Consider the following 20,663-nt stretch of genomic DNA (forward strand, 5'->3'; position numbering starts at 1 on the left):
TTCAAATTTCAAGGAGAAAATCAAAACACTTTGAGTCAAGTTTCTAATCACAGTAAAATTACACAGTGATGGTTGATGCACTAAAACATGTCACATATACAAGTCCAATTGAGCCCACATGGATTGTTACAAAATAGGCTCTTGTCAGCTATCTGACACAGTTCGATAGTAACGTTGTGACAACAGATCTTTATAACATTATACAAAGTTGCAAGTCTCAGTAAAACTTGAAATCTTAGGATAGCGGAGCTCGCGGAGCGTAGCCACATAATTATACAAAATAGTAGTAACCCATCAAGCCGAAAAAAATTTGGATGTACGACCGTACGACGTTACGACCGTACAAGGTGCTACTTTTAACATGCGTTGTCAACTGTACCGCGGGCACGCCAACGCCACGGCTTTGATCAGTAGTCCAGTGGTCAGTGCATTGAGCTCCTAGTCGGACGACCCAAACTCTAGTCCTGGCCGGGGCAAGGCGTTGTGCCCTTGAGACGTACGGGAAAAAAAATGCGAACTCCGCTTTTAGGCTTGGCTAGATCTATATATTATAAGCATATGCATGTGGACAAATGTTAGATGTAGAATTTGACATTAAAAACTGTCAATAGATTGTAAATAGTTGATGGAAGTGATACTCTGCAACTAAAGGTAACGAGAAATGTGAATGCTCTGTTCTCTGACTGGTTGCTGGACTTTGTGTTTTCTTATTATTGTTATTCACCTTTCGCACGCCTTGCCTCTTTAAATTTTTAGTTTAAATAAGGTCTCCTAATTCCTTACTTACAATTCTATACTCAGAATAAGGCAATTGCTGCATCACTCTCCCGTTTCAGATATCTGGCCTCAAGAAAGCGTAAAGAACTAGAAATGATTCGTGTTTTAAGCAGCCACATTCGCTGGCGTGTCGTATCAACAATTACGTAACATCACTAAGAGGCAATTATGTTTCAAAAACATGCTGAACGGACTCATCGATTAATATAGTATGACAATTGAAGTCTAAAACCGAAAAATTAACCAACCAATGGACACAACAAAGATCGAATAAAGTTCCACTAATGATGAGATTTTCGCTGTACTCTGCACTAAGGTGTCATGCTTGCGACATTTTTTTCTAGGCCTTGTTACTTTTTATGACTGTTTGTACTTATGGAGCTCTTCTTTGATAAAAGGCCTACTACCAGTTGTTTGAAATTTATGTATCCCTTTCCACGACCAAAGTCTAGGGAACTTAAAGCCAAATAACTCTACATGAAGTACACTGACTGTCGCGTCGCTCTCGTGCTACGAAAGGCCATAGTTTGAGGCCATAGTTCATTCTGAACGACCAAAACCAGTCGAGTAACCATTGCCACTTTGAATTTCCACTAAAAGTTCATCTGCCTCTGTTTATTTTGGATCGTAACTCGAATATTTGTAGAGGGGATTATGAAAACTGTGAATATGGTGCTGTTTTTTTTCCAATTCGCCAGGCACAAAGTTTTCCTTTTTTCACCAGAAACGACTATCATTTCAAAGGAACACCAAATTTACGCAATTCTATTCAAGGTAAATCTACTTTATTGTTTATGGTAACTCCACTATGCTTTGCCACCCCAAACGATATCGAAAAACTGCATTTTAAAAGAAAAAACGATTCGCTGTCCTCAAATTTCGCTCTTGATCGGCACTCGTGTAAGCTTGCACTTCGTCCAATTTTAAGATCACTCGCTGTCATTTTGATTAGGGATGAATCACCGTTCACCGCAGTGATCATTAGGCACTAATGATTGTGACTACCATGTCAGATTTTCGCAATGGTAGCAAGGTCTCCACAAAAACAACGACCAAAGTATGAATGAGAGAAAAACTCTTCCAAAGCTGCAACCGCCATCTCTCGGTTTCCCACCTTTCGAATGGGTTATTGGATTAGCCAATAGAACACCAGGGTTTTCGAGTTGCTCCCAGCCAATCAAACAATAGTCCCCAGTTACCTTGCACGGGTTGAAGACTGACATAGTGCATCTCATGAATATGTCCCAGCACGAGAGGCTTGCTTTCGTCAACTGGACAATGTGGCGTAATGATTACATCATTGCTATGGGATAGACTGCTGACCACACGAATGCACGTTTCAAAGTAGTTTGCTGCGGCACACAGAATCACGTGATCGCCCCAAGCGCCATCTTGTTCCATGTGTACTAGGTATTCAGTCCATGTTTGATGTCCATGGACAAAGTCAAACAGATCTGTTCCATCCGGCTGTAAGAAGAATTAGTTAAAGAAGGAAACTTAAAAGGATTGTTGATAGGACTTGAGTGCATGGAGTACAAGTCAAGTAGTAATTCTATGAGAATGGTACGAGACAACCTTTGAGTAGCAATTTACTGCATAGTAACAAATTTTGCGATTGAAACGTCTTTCAAAACGTCTGTGTATGTATCAAAACACTTTGCAAACAGCAGGAAAACAACAAAAAAGATCCATCATTAAGAGAATGACTAGAATTCTATTTTCTGATGGTGGTTTAAAGCCAACTTTTTTTTAAATTAAATATTCAAATAACTAAAACCGGGTTGGCCTGCGTCTTCAGACACCGCATTAAACAACATATGAATTAAACTGTAACCAAAGTCATTGTGTGGCTTCTCAAATAATAAAGTTAAATATTTCAAGTTCCCCTTTCAACCAGGAATACAAGCTGGTATCAGAACTCCTGAAAAAAAGACCATCATTCCATACAGGAGGAGTAACAATACTTCTGGTTGAGTTCATGCTGTGAAAACTGGGATAGGTTCTGGTGATGTTAGCCAAGTAGCCTGTATCATCGGTATATCTTTATCATACTCATTAAATAACATCACGTGACATACTCTGTTAGACATACTAACATCAACTTACAAGTTTTGGGTTGCCCCTGAGGTACTGAACTAAGTTTTGTCTCAATTCGCCATGTGGAATTTTGATTCCCTTAACAATTTCCAGTTGTTCGGACAAGGCATGGAACATGCAGTTTCCTAATCCTTGATTGTCAGATATTCTGAAGCCCCTGTCTGATGCAATATTCCTCAGCCCCAATGATAGATCTGTTCTACTCTTGACTTTGCTTGCATCCAGCTGCATCTGCTGAAGTTCCTGGATGATTTGTTCAAGAAAACCTAAAAAATAAAAGGTCTTTATTAATCTAACTGCATAGAAAAAGCAAAACAATTGTCTGCTGGAAATTAACAATTCTCAGTCTAGTAAGAGAAACTTTTAGGGTAAAAAAGAAAAGAGCCTAAACCACCAGACTTCTGCTGTTTTATCCAAAAACTCAGCCTTAAAAAGGAAGTTGTAGCTGTCAATTAAGTTACTTTTTAGCTTTGATTTCTGCCTGTGAATGAATTATCACCGATAATCAAGAGAAGAAGAAGCAGAGAAGAAAAATTAATGACGAGGTCTACACTCTAACTTATCTGTGTAACTGGAAAGAGGAATCCTGGGAAAAAAGTACAGGCTTCAAAAATTTTCTGACATATTTCCTCTACTGTATGAATATGTGACTTCAATATTGTTTCAACAGACAACTGTATTGTGAATAGAACATAAACTGATTTTGATATGGACAGTAAGAGCTCCCCATGTCTCTTTGTTTCTGGCCTGGTTTCAGACTATTTATGGTAGTTTCCAATTGGGTGAAAACTTCAAATGACTCAAAGAAATAAATAACACTAAGCCGTCCATACAGATCTGGAAGTGAAAGAAAATCAAATTTGTTTGTACATGTCTTATGTTTGTGACTGAAGAGTACAGGAGTATAAGTAAAAACATGTCTCAAAAGTAAAAAGTACCTTGCTAAGTTTTTACGAAGCATGGCTGGCCTGAAGTCAAAAGTCAAGAAAAGAAAATTACTCGATTTCCTTGTAACCTGTCTGTACTTCTTTGGGGATATCAATTATTATGTGTTATTAAATTCTTTTACTCACTTGGAGTCAGTAATGAATCCACTGTTAGTTGTTCAGTTGACGTGTCAACAACTTTGACCTGCTGAGCTCTGAAACTTGTGTCTTGTCTTTTAGAAGCTAAAAAATAGAAAGAAGCTTTTATTTTAATAACAGTGTAATCAACAAGAGGATAACACAAATGATTACTATTCATGTTTAACACCTTTTTTATGAGGTGTTCATGCTTTTCAACGCAGTTAATAAGAGATCAAAGCCTAAGTAGCCCCCCAAAATACTTTTTTAAGGATATTCAAAACATTCTCACCATGAACTATGTCCCACATCTTCTCCACAAGACTGTCACACTGCTTCTCCCAGCTAAACTTCTCTTCATATGACCTCCTCAGCTGTTGAATATCTTGCAGTCGATCTGATCTCTCCCTCTGTCGGACACCAGCAATTGCCTTTGCCCACTCCTTAGGGTCCTCAGACTCCACCACGAATGATCTGCCTGATGGTACAGTGCACAGTGCTTCACCAAATCCTGAGTTGCCACTGACAAGAACGGGAAGACCAGCAGACAATGCTTCTAAAGCCGTCAAACCAAACCCCTCTGTTCTAGAGGGCATGATGCAGATATCAACTTCACAAAATAATCCTTTCAGTCTCTCTGTGCTTTGCACGAACTTTCTCACCGTCAGCTGGTTTTTATCAATTCCACTCTTGAGTAAATTCTTTGCAACCTCATCCTGTTTACCGTCAGGTGCACCCACGAAAGTCAGATGGTAAGACCTGTCTTTCAGTTCAACTATTGCTCTGGCAGAGATATCGTAGCCCTTCAAGCTGAAGTCCTCTGGGTCACCACGGCCAAACGTTAGAACCTTAAAGTTGTCCATGTCAACTACAGCTTGTTTAACGTCAGAAAACTCTCTGAACGTGCTCGGCGTCAGTTGAATTATATCCTGGTGCTCCTCGGATGAGCGCAGGTAAGAAGAGTATGCCTTTGTCAACTTTGGTCCAACTGCTACCACAGCATCTGCCAACTTACACAACTCCACTTCAGTTGTACTCTTATCTTCACCTTTGGAAATAGCCATGGGATAGTTTTTGTGCATTCCTAGTTCTTCGGGTGCAGTGTGCACCACCTGAATCCACTTGCACTGGTGCCATTCTCTAATAAATTGAGCTTGTTTACCAAGCTTTGCTCCATGACCCACTACTATGTCAATGTCCAGATCTCTCGGTGGGGCACTCAGCCAGTCAAGGGAGTCGGCATAGCCTGGACGTTTTTGTGCCTCTCTGAGGGATACATTGTGAATTCGAGCCATTCTCCTCTCTTCTTCAGAACAGGCAAACTGTGGGACAAGGAGAGTGACGTCCACTTCAGAGCGTTTGGCCAACAGAATGGCAAGCTGTCTGTTGATGGTGGACAAGCCCCCCATTGACGAACTCCACTCACTGCCCAGGAGAGTCACCTTCAATGCTGTGGCAGACTTCATTGAATTGACTTCGCTTGCTTCACTTGCTTCATCATGTGATTTAGCAGCTACATTTGACGAGGACAAACCCTGAAGGAAAAAAGGTCATATAAGGTTAAGATCATTAAATAAAAAAAAAAACTTTGGATGTGGTTATACAAATTTTTATTGACCAATACTTTACCGAAGAAAAACCAAAAAAGGTTAAAATTAAAAAATTATTTTACCTTGTTAGAAATTCTCTGACTTATATTTAAAACTGAAGAAAATCTATCAGGGCTCCCTTTCTCGACACTGATAACAGCCCAATTGATATTAGCATCAAGTTAATTAGGGGAGCAAAGAAAAGATGAAACTGAGGCTAGAAATTTTTGCTTGAGAGATCATTATAATTAATCATACCTGGCTTCTCCTTTTCAAGAACCATTTCTTCAATCCACAAACTGGTTCTACCATATTGCTAATTTTTCGCGTACAGATGTCCGGCCAACCTTCATTTGCATCAATGAGATGGAAGCAGTCCTTGTGTGTGCAAGTAGTTCTCACGTGATCTGAGCATGCACGACCTGTTTCTTCTACCCCTGGATGACAATAAGGACATGCAACACACAGCCTATACTGCAGTCCCCTCAGGTATGGCATTTCTTGTGACAAATTCTTTAAGGTGTCTTCAAGAAATTCACGAACAAGAGTTGCTAGTTCGACGGAGTTCTGTCCTTCAACCTGATGACTGTGTGCTTTTCTTTGTCTCAAGATTACCTTCACAAATCCTGTTTTGCATATGAGGACAAAATCATGAATATCTTTACCAATGATGAACCATGCTCCATTTTGGTACAGGCGAGGTTGATGCATGGCCCATCTCTTTGAACACCAATGAATGCATCGCGAGACAAGCTGCAAGAAGAGACCATGAGGGACAAAGCCATGGACAAAGAGGAGATACAATGGACATGGATCAGTTGATGATGGTTCCATCTTACTGAGTTCTACAGGTGATGACTTCAACTGAGCTGGTACAAAGTACTTCTCATGGGTTGGGGAAGCTGAGAACTTAGCGATCAAGCCAAATTGCTCCATCATGTCTAAAATGTCTCCCTTGATGATTCTTTGTCCAATAAAGCTGGAAAATACATGATCAACATGTTCCATGCTAAGGATGCCACTTCCTTCAAGTTCCTGCCAGTACTTAGCATATCGAGCATTCTACAAAATACATAAATAACAAAAATTCCAGATAAGAGAAGTCCACCAAATGTTTCTCCTGAATGTTTCCCATGCAAATGTAAAAGAACTAGAAAACTTTTATTTCAATCAATGTACCGAAATGGTAATAAATTACACTCTCAATGGACAATTTTGTATCTTTGGCTGCTCAGAGATGATTATTAGTTGTTATTTACCACCACAAAAGCTATTCAGTGCAAGTGAAAAAAATTGTGTAAATACAATTATTGTGAGCGGTAGCAAGCCAATGCAAGTCTCTTGTAAAGGAAAAAGGCTAAATCAATCTATGACCTGAAAAGCTGCAAAAGGTACATGAAATAACTTGGGAGATAAAAGAGTCACAGCTGTTGCATAAGTTACCAATATATTAAACAAAAGTATCATTCTCATTTTCTGTTCACCTAAATTATTAAACATTTTTCAAGTAAGGCCTTTCTAAAATGAAATTTTTTTTGTACCTGTTTATTGAAAGGTGGAATGGTTATCAGTTGTTTGAACAGATCAATCAACCACTGAGCCTTCAGTACAACTGTACTGCGATGCTTGATTATCATCCCCAGACCATGGTAAAAACTGATCATGGACTCAAACTCTTTTGCATCTTTCATGAAACAATCTTTCCTTGCATAATGCTCAAGTTGTTGCAGATTTCTGTGATAAATCTGTTTAGCCACCAAAGCTTCAATCACCTTTTCAAACAAAAACCATCTAGAGGGCAACAGAATAATTAAAATGTTTTAGGGTTTAAAATTGGATATTAACTTCAATCAGACATGTACTTATTTGCAGTCTTTCAGAGTTAACTCATCCATTTCCTCAGTCTAGCTTTCTCCAAACTTTAGGAAAATCCAAACATGGTTATATTTTTCACATAAACAATCTCAATTCAAAGAGCTGTGCCTTCTCAAATATCCATCAGACATCCACACCTTTTTAAAAGCACAATATTGTCACAATGTCATGAATTAATAAGAGTTTTGTTTGTTTGTACTTATATGACTGCTGTGTAATTGTACAGTCTGATGTTTTAAGTATTTTGATGAACTTCAAACTAGTAGAGGTAAAAATATTTTTGTCTTTAGATTCATGTATGTGCATATACAGTTATGATAAAAACACTGACTGCTCTTTGAAGAACTTTTAATGACTGTTTGAATACATGTAAAACATTGATCCCAAAGTCCATGAAATGAGGTTTCTCAGATAAATATTACTTTCCTTTACCTGATGGGTATTTTCTCCCCCATATAAGGCTCCTGCCTCAACACCTCCAGGATTTTGTTCTGCAATTCTTTTATTCCATCTGCTTTTCCTTCTTCCTCAGCTGAATATGTTTAGAAAATGAATTCAAAGCATAATGTAACACAGAAATTTGTGCTTACAATGAGAATAGTTTGTATCATACATGTGTGATTGCAGATATTTTATGGCTGACAACATAGCTAAGATGATAATTCTCCAACTCCCCGAATCATCTTCTGTTCCTTATTTCAAACTCTCAAATCAATGGATCTGTCAGCAAAAATTTAGGTAAAATTTCCACACAGCCCCATACTACATTATGCATTCAGTTCTTGGACAGAGAAAACAATGAAAAAAACAATACATTGCCATTGGGAAAACAGATTTGTTTTACAATAGTATGGGGCTGTGCGGAAATTTTACCAAAATTTATAGACCCCAGTACAGTGATGCTGGTACATAAAGAAGCTGAAAGCTAACTGAAAAGAATGCAGCCGATAAAAGCAACAAAAAACACAACTATAACTAGCTTCCACTATTAGCCTGAACTCATTTAACCAGGGCAGTATCCTTCCCTTACAACTCCAACTTAAACAATCTTTGTGTCTACCAACCTTTTAAAATTATAATGACACACAACACCACTGATGGATGACATGTAAATGTGAGAGCCAGATAATAATTGTTCTTAATGCTCAATGTTTGCCAACGTCTACTAAATGGGCCTTTGATTGAAAAAAATAAACTGGCCACAACCTAAGTGCTCTCGGAATTGATGCAAAGACAAGCTAGTAAGCAATTATAAAACCATCAATTACTGCAAGTAACACATGGTGGAGGATACAATTTAAAGGGCATGTAAACCCAAAAAACGTTCATTTTCTTTTCACATAGATGTTTAGTAAATATATCAAGTACACCAAAGGTACCATTCGTTTTTTCTCAAAAGTCCATTTTCACTTTGTAAAAGCTCTTCCAAATTCGAAACATTCGCCATCTTGAATGGCGCCATCTTTCCTGTGACGTCACGGGTGGATCCTCCAAAGTCTCGTTTTATAATCGCGTGAGGCACGAAGGAGTCTTTTCTACAGCCGTTGTTTGCTGGTCTCGTCATGATTTTTTTACGTACAGTTTGCTTCAATATAATCAATTTTTTCGTAATGGTGAAGCGTTGTGCCGTCCAGTTTTGTACTGATTCAAACAAAACTGGGCATACAATGCAAATATTTCCAAATGACGCAAATTTGAAGCGACAATTTGTGAAATTTGTTCAAGTGAAAATAGCCGATTTCGTCGAGCCGTTCGAACGTTCTGTTGTTTGTAGCAGTCATTTTTATTCCTGGTGCTGTACCGACGATTCAGGCCTCACCAGAAGCAAATTGTTCGGAAGACGAAAAACGACCCATACAGTCGGCAGACGACGAGGATTCGGAAGTGGCTGACCAAACTGAGAAAGAAGTTGAGCTCTTCAAAAGTTAGAGGTCAACAGAGAAAGTACAAAATCGATTTACATGAGAACGTTTCGTTAATTAAACAACAATAGCTTTATTTTAAGCAAATGAAGATCATCGCAGTATATACTCAACTTAAGCAGTTGAGAAATAAGGCCTGAACAAAATTCAGGCCTGAACGGGAATCGAACCCATGACCTCTGCGATACCGGTGCAGCGCTCTAACCAACTGAGCTATCAAGCCAACTGGGAGCTGGTCAATTGTGAGTTCGTTATATACCCGTAGATGGAGAAGGTGTGATAAGAATACATGAAAGTCATATATTTGTACTGCAGAAAATACATTTTAAGCAAATGAAGATCATCGCAGTATATACTCAACTTAAGCAGTTGAGAAATAAGGCCTGAACAAAATTCAGGCCTGAACGGGAATCGAACCCATGACCTCTGCGATACCGGTGATGGTGTTTGATGATACCGGTCATGGGTTCGATTCCCGTTCAGGCCTGAATTTTGTTCAGGCCTTATTTCTCAACTGCTTAAGTTGAGTATATACTGCGATGATCTTCATTTGCTTAAAATGTATTTTCTGCAGTTCAAATATATGACTTTCATGTATTCTTATCACAATAGCTTTATTGGTTCTCTAAAAACATCTTTTTTCTCATTTAATGAAAGATTATGGGGAAGCCAGTTGTTTGGGAGCCAGCGCTGAGCCCGTAAAAGACACTGACATGTCTGAACCTTTGCCTGTCGAAACACGTATCAAAGAAAGAGAATTCGTTGATATCAGTGTGTTATAACGTGATCTGGAATTTTGTCGGTTCTATACAAAGAATTCTATACAGGATCCCATAATCAACCCTTATGTTCTATGAGAAAATCCATGCCAGCCCCACTTAGTGCTTCCTTTGAGAAACCCTGCAGAGAAACAGCAGAAGAATTTGTGTCACGGTTTTCACGGTAATTGTGAAGAAGAGCTCCCCAAAAAACCTGTCGGCCGTCTGTCGGCTGACTGTCGGCCGACAGTCTACCGACAGGTTAAGAAAAAAGAAAAAATTGTGTTAAAAACGAACAGTTAACGTGACATAACAATCCGTAATGGTGATGTATGACTCGACAGACTTCACCTACTTACCGATCGACGGCAAAGTTGGTAGTATGTAAAGAAACGTTTCTTCCAAAATGTTATCAGATGCGTATAGGATATATCACTTGCGTAATTTACAACACACCAGACAATCTAAGAATCGCATGGGAAGATAATTTAATCGAAAACTCGGCCAAAAACTCTGAAAACCATAAGCTACGTATCAATACAAACACTTTCGTTCAAATCGCCCAACAATGCAACGCGGCCTCTTATGGTATGTTAAGTATGTATGTATGTATGTATTTGTTGCTAGCATCGTAATCTATCTTGCAGGTTTGGGATGAATTGCTATTTCCAATTTCAAGTTTAATAAACGATACAACTGTGAATCTTTTTACTCGTTATGATAATTGATTTAGGCGCGCGCCGCTAAAATCACGATTCTACGAGTGAAGTATCTTGTATATTTCACCACTCACAAAACGGCTCCTTTAGGAGCCACCAAATTTTGAAAGTCAATTGTCAACATATTACACATGTTGGATGTTGTATCAAGCGAAAACCGAGAGAAAATATTAAGGTTTGTGTTAACGTTTCACGGACAAGCTACCGACAAGCTACCGACAGGTTACCGACACATTACCAACAGTCGGCCAACTGTCGGCCGACTGTCGGCCGACAGGTAGCCTACATTTCAGGCAAAACCTGTCGGCCGTCTGTCGGCCGACAGTCGACCGACTGTCGGCCGACAGACGGCCAACAGTCGGCCGACTGTCGGCCGACTGTCGGCCGACAGTCGGTCGACTGTCGGCCGACAGGTTTTTTGGGGAGCTCTTCTTCACAATTACCGTTTTCACAGCAGTGAAAATACATTCAAAGGTCAGTAGGACAATATTCATCATTTTGAGTACAACTTAAAAGATCCTGATTTCAGCTTGCAAAACTATCTTTTCAATAATGCAAATCGAAGCAAACACAAACAGGGTTGGATAATTATGAAGGCCATACAAGGAAATGCACATGATACAACTTGTTTTATCGATGGAAATGCTTCTGAGATGAAGGATATTGTTTACCGCACAAGATAGCACAGCGACCCTAAAGTGTTTGCTGAGATATCCCCAACACCAACGAACAAGCTATCTGTAGGCAATTTAGCGAAATTTCCTGCCAGGAAAGAAGCGAAAAACAACTAGCTCTAGTATTGTATTATTAAATCAATGGCAGAAACAACTCAAGTAAATCGATCTCAAAATGTAACAAAACAGATGAAACAGAAAATATTTAGCTTAGTCGTTTCTGGTGTGATTATCTGTGCTTTACTGCTGCCTGTAAGCGTACTTGGCCGTCTCCAGCACCCAGAAATCGAGGCAAATTGACTGAAAACCTGGATGCTCAGTGATACAACTTATCTGGGTTTCAGGCCATTTTGCCACAATTGCCCGATTTCCGTACAACAAACACTTCATGAGTTTTCGGCATTGGTTGACAAGTTCCACACTCGCACCTTTGATAATTTTATATAAAACACTCTCAGAAGCTCAAGTTTAAAAAATTCTGTTGCATTCCTTTAGATTGTACCCTCGCTGTATTGCATTCTCATGTCAAATACAAATAAATCACAAAGTAAATTAAATACCAGTCTGAGTTTCCGAGACGGTCGCATCGCTGTCGACATGTTCTGTACTGTCTTCGTGCGGATCGCTTCGGTAAACCCTACGCGGCGGACGTGGCCCAGACTCTCCTGAAGATTCTGGATTATCCCCAGCGCTGTCATGTACTAAGCTTAAGGCATTCGAGTCGCTACCTTCTGAAAAAACATCTTCCGAACTACCGCTACTTACACGAACTCCCACACCAGTTCTACTGGGAAATATGTGTTGCGCAATATTTTGGTTCCACCGCTTACGTCACGACTTCTCGCTATTGTTTTTACCGGAAATGGAATTTCAGTTGATAATGCCGATTTTCTCCTAAAATAAGTCGAATTGGACAGAACTAATTTCAAATTCGTTTTCTACGCCACTTTTTACATAGTATAAGAAAAACATGTATTTTTGGGTTTACATGCCCTTTAAGACATAAAATATTATTCTTACCTCTTTTATGTTTTCCTCTCTGCTTTTGAATCTTCCTTTTAGATTTCTCAGTCAAGTTTGGCCTCTGAGTGTTGTCAATGCAGAATAAGGGTCTGACCACATGCCTCTCATATTCCATGCCAGAAATTCTCTCCTGTATTTGTTTCTTTATTACTGCTATGTCTTCAACTGGTTTATCAGCATGTGTTCCAACAATAAACACTGGGGGGCGGAGGTAGGGAAGTCTATGTTGTGCATCATCATGTGGGTCATCAGTTGCTAGGGCAACACCATGTACTGTAGCCAGCCATGACAGCAAATTCTCCATGTTTGTTTCGTTGTTAGGGTTTTCCAACTTCACATCATTACTCCCTTGTCTCATGCAGGGCTCAGCTGCAGCATCCAAAGGCTTGCTGAGATTGTGCACCAGTATGTATAATGATCGTTGTGATAAGAAGATAGGATGGCTGGCATAGTACAGGTGCTGCCCTGCAAAGTCCCAAATGTCCATGAGATAGGATTCTTCTTTGAATGAACCACTTTTTGTGTCTTTGCTTTGGAGATACTCCAACCACTGATGAACATGCTTCACAGTGTCAGGGGGTTGAGCAACATCAATAATTACCTTGGGCTCATCTGAGATGCAGTCCATTGATTGTTCAATGCTAATGTTGTGCATAGCGTCTACTGACAGGTTATCTCCTTTATCCTCAACCTGAGTAAAGTATCAAAGAAGGTGAAATTAATTACTTTAACCCTTTAACTCCCATGAGTGACCAAGACAGAATTTCTCCTTACAATATCAATACAATATCAACCAGATAAGTGATGAGAATATACAAGAATAACAATTTGGGGATAATAAGTTGATCCAATACTTAATTCTCTGAACTACTGTTATGCAAATTGTGTGGTTTATAGTAAGGAGAATGGCAAATTTGATCTGGGAGTGAAAGAGTTAAGTACCACAGTGATTCAGTTTAGCCAGCAAACTAATTACACTTCTGAAATAATTATGCCAAAGTTTGATGTAAATTAAATAAAATGAAAGTACTACACTGGGAGGGAAATTATTGTTTAGACTATGAGCAGTTCCCTGCTTTTTGGCAAAGACCATTGCAAAGTAAAAAAAAAAATCAATTTAAAAAAATAATAAAACAATTTTAATTTTTGCTTCACTTTAAGATTTACATAATCTTTATTTGACATTAAGCATTTTAAACTATACTGTCATTAAAAAGTTGCCTTAAACATACTTGTAAAGAATGTTTTTAGAATTCTGACATCACCTTTTTTCTGCCATATTTGTAACCATCAAAAGATCCCTCTTCAAAATCTGCAGATGAAATGTGGACTGAATTTTTCTCCAAATCTTCTTCTGAAGTTTCATCTTTTATAAAAATTTTCTCCACAACAGTCTTTGCCACATCTTGAGAACATTCCAACAGTCCTGGTTTAATCTCACCAATGGACTGCCAGTTCCTTGCAGCTTGGTCAACATCAATTTCACACTTTGAAGGATCCACTTCAATCCCCTCAGTGCTCTGTTCTTCAGAGTCAAATGGAAGGCCTAGGAGACTCTTCTTTAAACTGGTTTTCCCAGCTCGATCCTGACCAATGAGTAATATTCTACTGCGGTAAACTGTGACATATCCATCTTTCAAAGCCCTTTCATAAGCCAGCTGTATGTTACAGGGATCTGCTATTTCAACTAATTAGAAAAAGTTTTCACAACACAGAGAAAAAAGTAATTGGTGCATTGACAAATTTGTATAAAATAATTGAAAAAAAAAGCAAAGGTAAAAGTTTACAAGTCAACTAGTATAAATATTCAACATCAATAATGTTGGAGTCAAAGGCTGGTATACAAAAACTAAACCATCAAAATTGTTTTTCCCCTGATATTAATGCATAAGTGACTTTGGAAAACACATTTATTCCACTCTCACATAAAAATTACACAGTCAATCAAAATAATTCATAAAATGTAGTGATGAGTTTGGTGAACATGCACACCAAAACTTGACTCAATGTTTCATAACATTAAGAATGAGAACCACTTGTGACTGATCACACAAGAAAGAGGCAACGACTTAAATCATTTCTTCCAAGTAGTGAGGAGTCAATAACCAATTCATTGTTTGTGAAAGAGAAAGAAAAAGTGCATATATCCAAAATGTAACAACTGCAAATTAAAAAAATTGTGCAAAAATCACCAGTGTAAATTATATGGAAATATCAATCAGAATTTAGTCATGCTAAAAACAAATTCAAGTTCTATTCCTGTAACTTAATTCACAAATCGTATTAGTGTATAAATTTTGTTTGATATTAGCCACAAGTTATTCAAATTTTAAACACTTTCAATGAATCAAATAGAAAGCAAAAATAAAACAACAATTCCTAGCAGTGAAACTACTTGGGATACATATTTTATCCTTTTGCAATTCCTGTCAAATAGAAAGCAAAACTCAAAACAATAATTCCTAACTGCACAGAATGATTTGTAACAACATTTACTCTCTTGATTCCACATCAAATCATATTTCCTTATTGATGAACTTAAATTTCAATGTCAGCCAAATTGTTAAAATAAAGCTTTTCAATATTAGAACAAAAACTTCCATTGCAAATGTCATGTATTTCTCAAGTGATGCCAACTTTGTTAAACCGCACAAAAACTGTGACAGTATTTACAGTTTAACTATCGCCAGCTACCTGTAATAATAAGTAATAAACAGAATAACCACTTGCAAGTCAATCATTAGAACCAATTTAGTAAATGCACACGTCACAACAATAATGTGAACAGAAATTTCCTTTACTCACCTTGGAGATCTGAATATACTCGGTCAATTATTCCTCTATCTTCTAGCTCCGCAACGCTTCTCATTCCTTCAACTGTAAAAGGATTCCCATATAAAAACAACGATTCGAGTTTCTTCAGCTGATTTATGGCTGGATTTAACACAGTCAACTGGTTGTAACTCAGATCCAGTACCTCCAGTGCCACCATCTCACCAATAGCATCAGAGATGGTGGTTAGTTTGTTATGTGAGATGTCCAGCCATTTGAGTTTCTTCAGCTGTGTTATAGCTGGACTTAACACAGTCAACTGGTTGTAACTCAGTTCCAGTACCTCCAGTGCCACCATCTCACCAATAGCATCAGAGATGGTGGTTAGTTTGTTATGTGAGATGTCCAGCCATTTGAGTTTCTTCAGCTGTGTCAAACTTGCTGGGAATATGGACAGCTGGTTTCTGCTTACATCAAGTACCATAATATTATTTAGTTTTCCAACATTTTCAGGTATTGTTTTAAGTTTATTCTGTGACAGGTCAAGTTTGTCCAACTCAGTTAATTCCTGCACCGCTTCAGGCAATTCAAGCAAATCCCACTCTGACAGATTTAATGTTTTTCCCCAGAAACGATCTGTTACAATCTTACTTCTCAAGTTTTCTTTAGAAATATGGGAATCCATGTCTTACTAAATGTAACTGTCAGAACAAAAAAAACAAGCTGTCATTAAAGGTGAGTAACTTGAACTAACTTTCTTGTGGCATTTATAATAACAATCGAGCCAAAAATTGGCAAGAATGAGGTTTATAATTTAACATCTACTGAACCAAAGTAATGATTTATTCCTCGTAATACATTATCTTTGGAAACCACCCACCCTTCAGTGTTCTTTTAAACATTTTGAGTAAAGGACCGGATGCTTATGCGTAAAGGGTCTTGAGTGATTTATTTTCATCAGAAACATTTCAACTTAAATCTAATTGTATAATTTTTGTGTTCATAAACAATTGCTTGAGTTATAGATGTTAACGAAAAGGCAATTATGAACAAGAAAGATATTTGAATTTAAATACACTGAGTTTTCCCAGCTGTTTTTCCAAAAACATACGAATTACTACTTCCATTTCAAAATTAATATCCAACAGGAAAGAAATAATTAGGGCAAATCTATGGTTGGTTTTGTTTTCATGTGATAACCCAAGACAGTTGTGAATAAACCAAAGCATGATTGATTTCTAAGCTGTTGATATCAGACCAAGTTGCTAATTTTCAGACCTGTTGTTTGATTTTATCCCCTGTAAGCTATTTTTACTTGCAATTAACAGAGTGAATTCGTCAGAATATGGTCCTAGTCATTTAATAAAGACTGATTGGATAAGTCCTTCTCACTGACATATTCACTGTTTTGATACAAAAATAATCAGAATGAGAGCTCTTTGTTTTGTTTGCTTTTTTTTTTTTACAGAGTTTGTCTAGCAGCATGATGGTTTTAAGATTACAATTTTCAATTGAAGACATGTTTTGCATGAAATATCATCCAAATCACCCATAGTTGCTGTACTCATTATGTTATGTATTGACTGTTGTTGATGAAATAAAAAAATAACAAAGAGTAATGAAAACTGGTTGTAATTTCTTATTCATGTTTATCAATAAAAGCTTAACTAAGAAGGGAATGTGAAAAGAAAGAGTATGTATCAATTAACTGAGGATAGTGATAAAGAACTCAATTGGTATTGAGCAGAAAAATGAGGAATTGAAAAAAGTGTCCATAATTAGAACTGGCCACCTACGAGAGTGTCCATTAGCAGAGAGTTGACTGTAAAATAAATTAAGATTCTTCATTAATTAACAAATCTATCAAGAACTGTCTCCAAATCTTTACAAATTGTGCCTGGCTTCTTGAATATTTAATTTTCAGCAAAATGAATTCAAGTTAAAAATTTTACAACTGCAATCATTAACCAACATCAAAACTCATGTATAACATATTTATTAAACCCTTCACCTTGCATGAGTGACCAATATAGGAATTCTCCTTACAAAATATTAACACAACATCAAGCAGATATTGTAAGTGATATGAACAAAGGAAAATATCAGTTAGAGGATTATTACATGATCCAATACCAAATTCTCCAAACTTACATCATAAGAATGGTATGGCAAACAGTAAGGAGAATTACTAAAGAGATCTTGGGAGTGAAAGGGTCAAGGGAATGAGAGTGTTTACCTAAGAACAAAATAATTCATGTCCCCAAATGTGCACTGAATGCATTTGTTGCTTTTTCAAACAAACAAGTAATGGTTAAAAAAAACTCAGGGTTGACTTGCAAAAAAAATCAACAATTTTAAAAACCATGGATCTTTAATATAGGCTACCCTGTCTCAGTGCAATAAAAAAAATCCTTACTTCCTTTTCAGGGCTCAATAATTTGCAAATATCAGAATTAAAAAATGTTGAGGAAGAAAAACTTTCATCTGAAAATATAACTTTTCATCTGTTAATCAAAACTATAACAAAATTCTTGAACATGATTGGTTATCTCCAGCCCAATTTGAGCACCTATAGTACAGTGTATGTGTCATGCTTGTAATTGGACCGTGTTATAGGACCATTAAAGGGACAAGTATCATGTCATGCCTGTGGAAGGGGACAGAATGTGTGATGTGTGCACACTGTTGTCCTGCATTTTGCCGAGTTAATTGTTGTTGTTGTTGTTTTTTATGAAAATGTATAATGGATGTCTATAGTTTCTTTCTCAGATTTTATTATATTGTGATTAATTGATAACAGTCGTCTGATTTGTTAATCAAGAGTATTATTACAAACAGAATTGGACAACAGGAAGTCCTGTGAACAATCATAGCAGAAACTTGGGTGACTATGGTCTATCCATGGTCTTGATGCCAGAGTAATAAGTGATTATTGAATGAGGTTGAGCATGATATCAAAAACTGAATTAAATAATTGTTTTATTATAAATTTTTTAGAGGCATTCAGCTATTTTGAGCATCTCTTTTGGTTTTCAAAAGTTTGAGAACACTAAACTTTAAGGTCTTGGAAACTAGACAGACATTGATCTCAAGAAGATAAATACAGTATAAGTCTCAGATATTGCATTTTATCATGTCAACTTCACACACTATTGTATATTGATTGAATGCTTTTGACCAATCAGCTTTTTCATTGTAAATCTTATGGATGATGATCAAAATTATTGAATATGTACAGGAAAGTTTTTGTTCTTTTTGCAACCAAGAGACAACTGGCCATTTAATACTGGAATTGAATTTTTTTGGCTTGAAATGCACATTACAAGTATGATGTGGTGCTTATACATATTAATGAGAAAGATTGTTAATGAATCACAAAGAACTGAGTTTAAAGGTCTCTAAGAATTTGACTTGTATCTTTTCATTGTCAGAGGTTCGGACTTATACCCCTTTGTAAAACTCAGTCACATAAAAATATTTGGCCTTTTCACACATCACGAATAATATCAAAGTTTTTTCACGTTCACACATTTGAGACATTTCACATGAAAGTAAGAGACCAAATTCCCGAACTAAATTTTCAATTTTCCTAGTCTTGAACAGTCTTAAGTGACAAATGATGACAGAATGTCTTATATTATTTGTTCAAGGACCATTAGAGGTCTGTTTTATGACGTCTATTAATCCATGTAAAGTTCATGTCCTGTCACAACCCTGGTCAAAACCTAACCACTACTGTTCGAGAATAATACATTTTTAAAACCATTAAAAAGCTGGGAATTCATCGCGCAAAACAAAATGGTTCACGAATCACGTTTAAATCAGTTCGTCATTCACAGGTCACGTTGAAATAAAAAATATTACTTCACGAGGACCTAAAAAGATCTTATTATTTTTAATCACGATTCAAGAAAAGGAAAACCAATTCAATTCACGATTCACGAGGAAAAAAAATCGCCCAGTCGTGTTTCACATAAAGAGTAAACGGGACCCTCTTGTCAATCAATGAAGCAGACAGCGAGCAAGTTTAATTTATTTTATCAAATACCTGACATACCTGCATTTAGATCAAAGCAATCAAGCATCAATTTGGTTTCTTTACAGATTCAAGATATTTTGAGTTCGTTTCTAACTTCTGTCAGATGAAATCAAGTACACTCTATGGAATTAAGCGAGTATTTTGTCATAAGTTCAAACACTTCCATTGCTTAACGCGAAAAACTGAAAACTGAACAACTACCAGACAGAAGGATTAATGATCAGAGCTGATTGTCTTCAAGACGATCAGAAACAGTTTGTCCCTTTATTCTTTCCATTCCTGAGAGAATCTTCGATCAAAACTTCCCGTTAAGGCCATCTTAACTGACAATCACTGTTTTCCTTTTCCCTGTTGTTGAGAGTGTGTAACTAACTCGTCTCATTCAGAAGGCTGACTGAAGGCGCCTTCGTTTTACTTTATCAAAATCGTTATGTCTTCGTGCTTTGCATTTGACGAGTGTCGCTAAAGTTGAAATTATAATAGATCAGAAACCCACACACTCAAAATACAAAGGGAAACCAGTGAATACTGGAGATATCAGAAAGTTTGTGTAAACTGACAGAAATGGCGGCAGAAGCACCTCAGGGGAAATGACTTCCGTTCGATCGAGCGGAGAGTGTGAGTTCTTGGCAGAATTATCTTTGCTCGCGTCGCAGAAGTCTGGCGAGGCTACAGTTTACAAGTAAGCTAAATTCTTATCTATATGGAACGTAATTCTTACCTCTCAGCAGTGTGAACAAATCCTGCAGTGAACAAACGAAAATCCAAATACAGATCGCTGACAATCTAACGTCTCTGCTCAAGTGGACACTCCTTAATTCACACAATTTATTTAACCTCCTCCACAAAATATTTCAGACTTCTCAAACGTCACGCGACTAACGGCTTGTTTACATTCAGTTGCCGTGCCGAAAATAGCATGGTAAATAAATTATGACTGATTATGCAATTGAAGCCATGTGGTTACTCAGTATTTGTCACGCAAGGTACGGCTCGCTGTTGACGCTGTCCCTCCGTTGACATACTTTGTTTGGTGCTGGATTCTTATGTAATCTTTAGGCTACCAATTAAAAAAAAAAGTCAAAACAGCCTAAAAGCTTACATCCCCACTACACTGTTTAACTCTTACTCAAGTAGCGTTATTCAGATCAAGAACAACAACAAGGTCCTATAATGAAAATGTTATTTATTGTAACAAATGGCTTTTTAATGTAATCGAAATAAGCTTTCAAGGGATAGTTGATACAAATATGAGGAAAGATAATGTAGCAATATTCTCCAAAGTTGACAAATGTTTGAATAGGTGAAGAATGTAATAGCCGTTAAAGAAACCAGTTGCGAACCTAAAAAAACT

General features: G+C 37.3%; 1 protein-coding gene and 1 long non-coding RNA gene across 3 annotated transcripts; both read right to left on the minus strand.

Annotated features, from left to right (window-relative positions):
• Positions 1-40: 40 nt before the first annotated feature.
• LOC113670539 (uncharacterized) lies at positions 41-20,241 on the minus strand. Its single transcript, XM_089206571.1, has 11 exons — positions 20,031-20,241; positions 15,304-15,971; positions 13,764-14,185; positions 12,496-13,189; positions 7,835-7,934; positions 7,069-7,318; positions 5,786-6,589; positions 4,231-5,473; positions 3,948-4,043; positions 2,884-3,140; positions 41-2,244 (listed from the first exon to the last, which is right to left on the minus strand). The coding sequence occupies exons 2-11, from the start codon at positions 15,953-15,955 to the stop codon at positions 1,912-1,914; spliced, it is 4,851 nt and encodes a 1,616-aa protein (XP_089062697.1). The 5' UTR covers positions 15,956-15,971; positions 20,031-20,241; the 3' UTR covers positions 41-1,911.
• Positions 9,359-12,472, minus strand: LOC149051894 (uncharacterized). 2 transcript variants are annotated; one of them, XR_016186482.1, is made up of 2 exons: positions 12,036-12,472; positions 9,359-10,224 (listed from the first exon to the last, which is right to left on the minus strand). It is a non-coding gene; the product is annotated as an uncharacterized LOC149051894 (long non-coding RNA). The 2 variants fall into 2 exon arrangements; XR_016186491.1 differs by lacking the exon at positions 9,359-10,224 and adding an exon at positions 11,335-11,563.
• Positions 20,242-20,663: the final 422 nt, after the last annotated feature.

Source organism: Pocillopora damicornis, chromosome 1 (assembly GCF_964200805.1).
Source record: "Pocillopora damicornis chromosome 1, jaPocDami1.2, whole genome shotgun sequence".
Classification (NCBI taxonomy): domain Eukaryota; kingdom Metazoa; phylum Cnidaria; class Anthozoa; order Scleractinia; family Pocilloporidae; genus Pocillopora; species Pocillopora damicornis.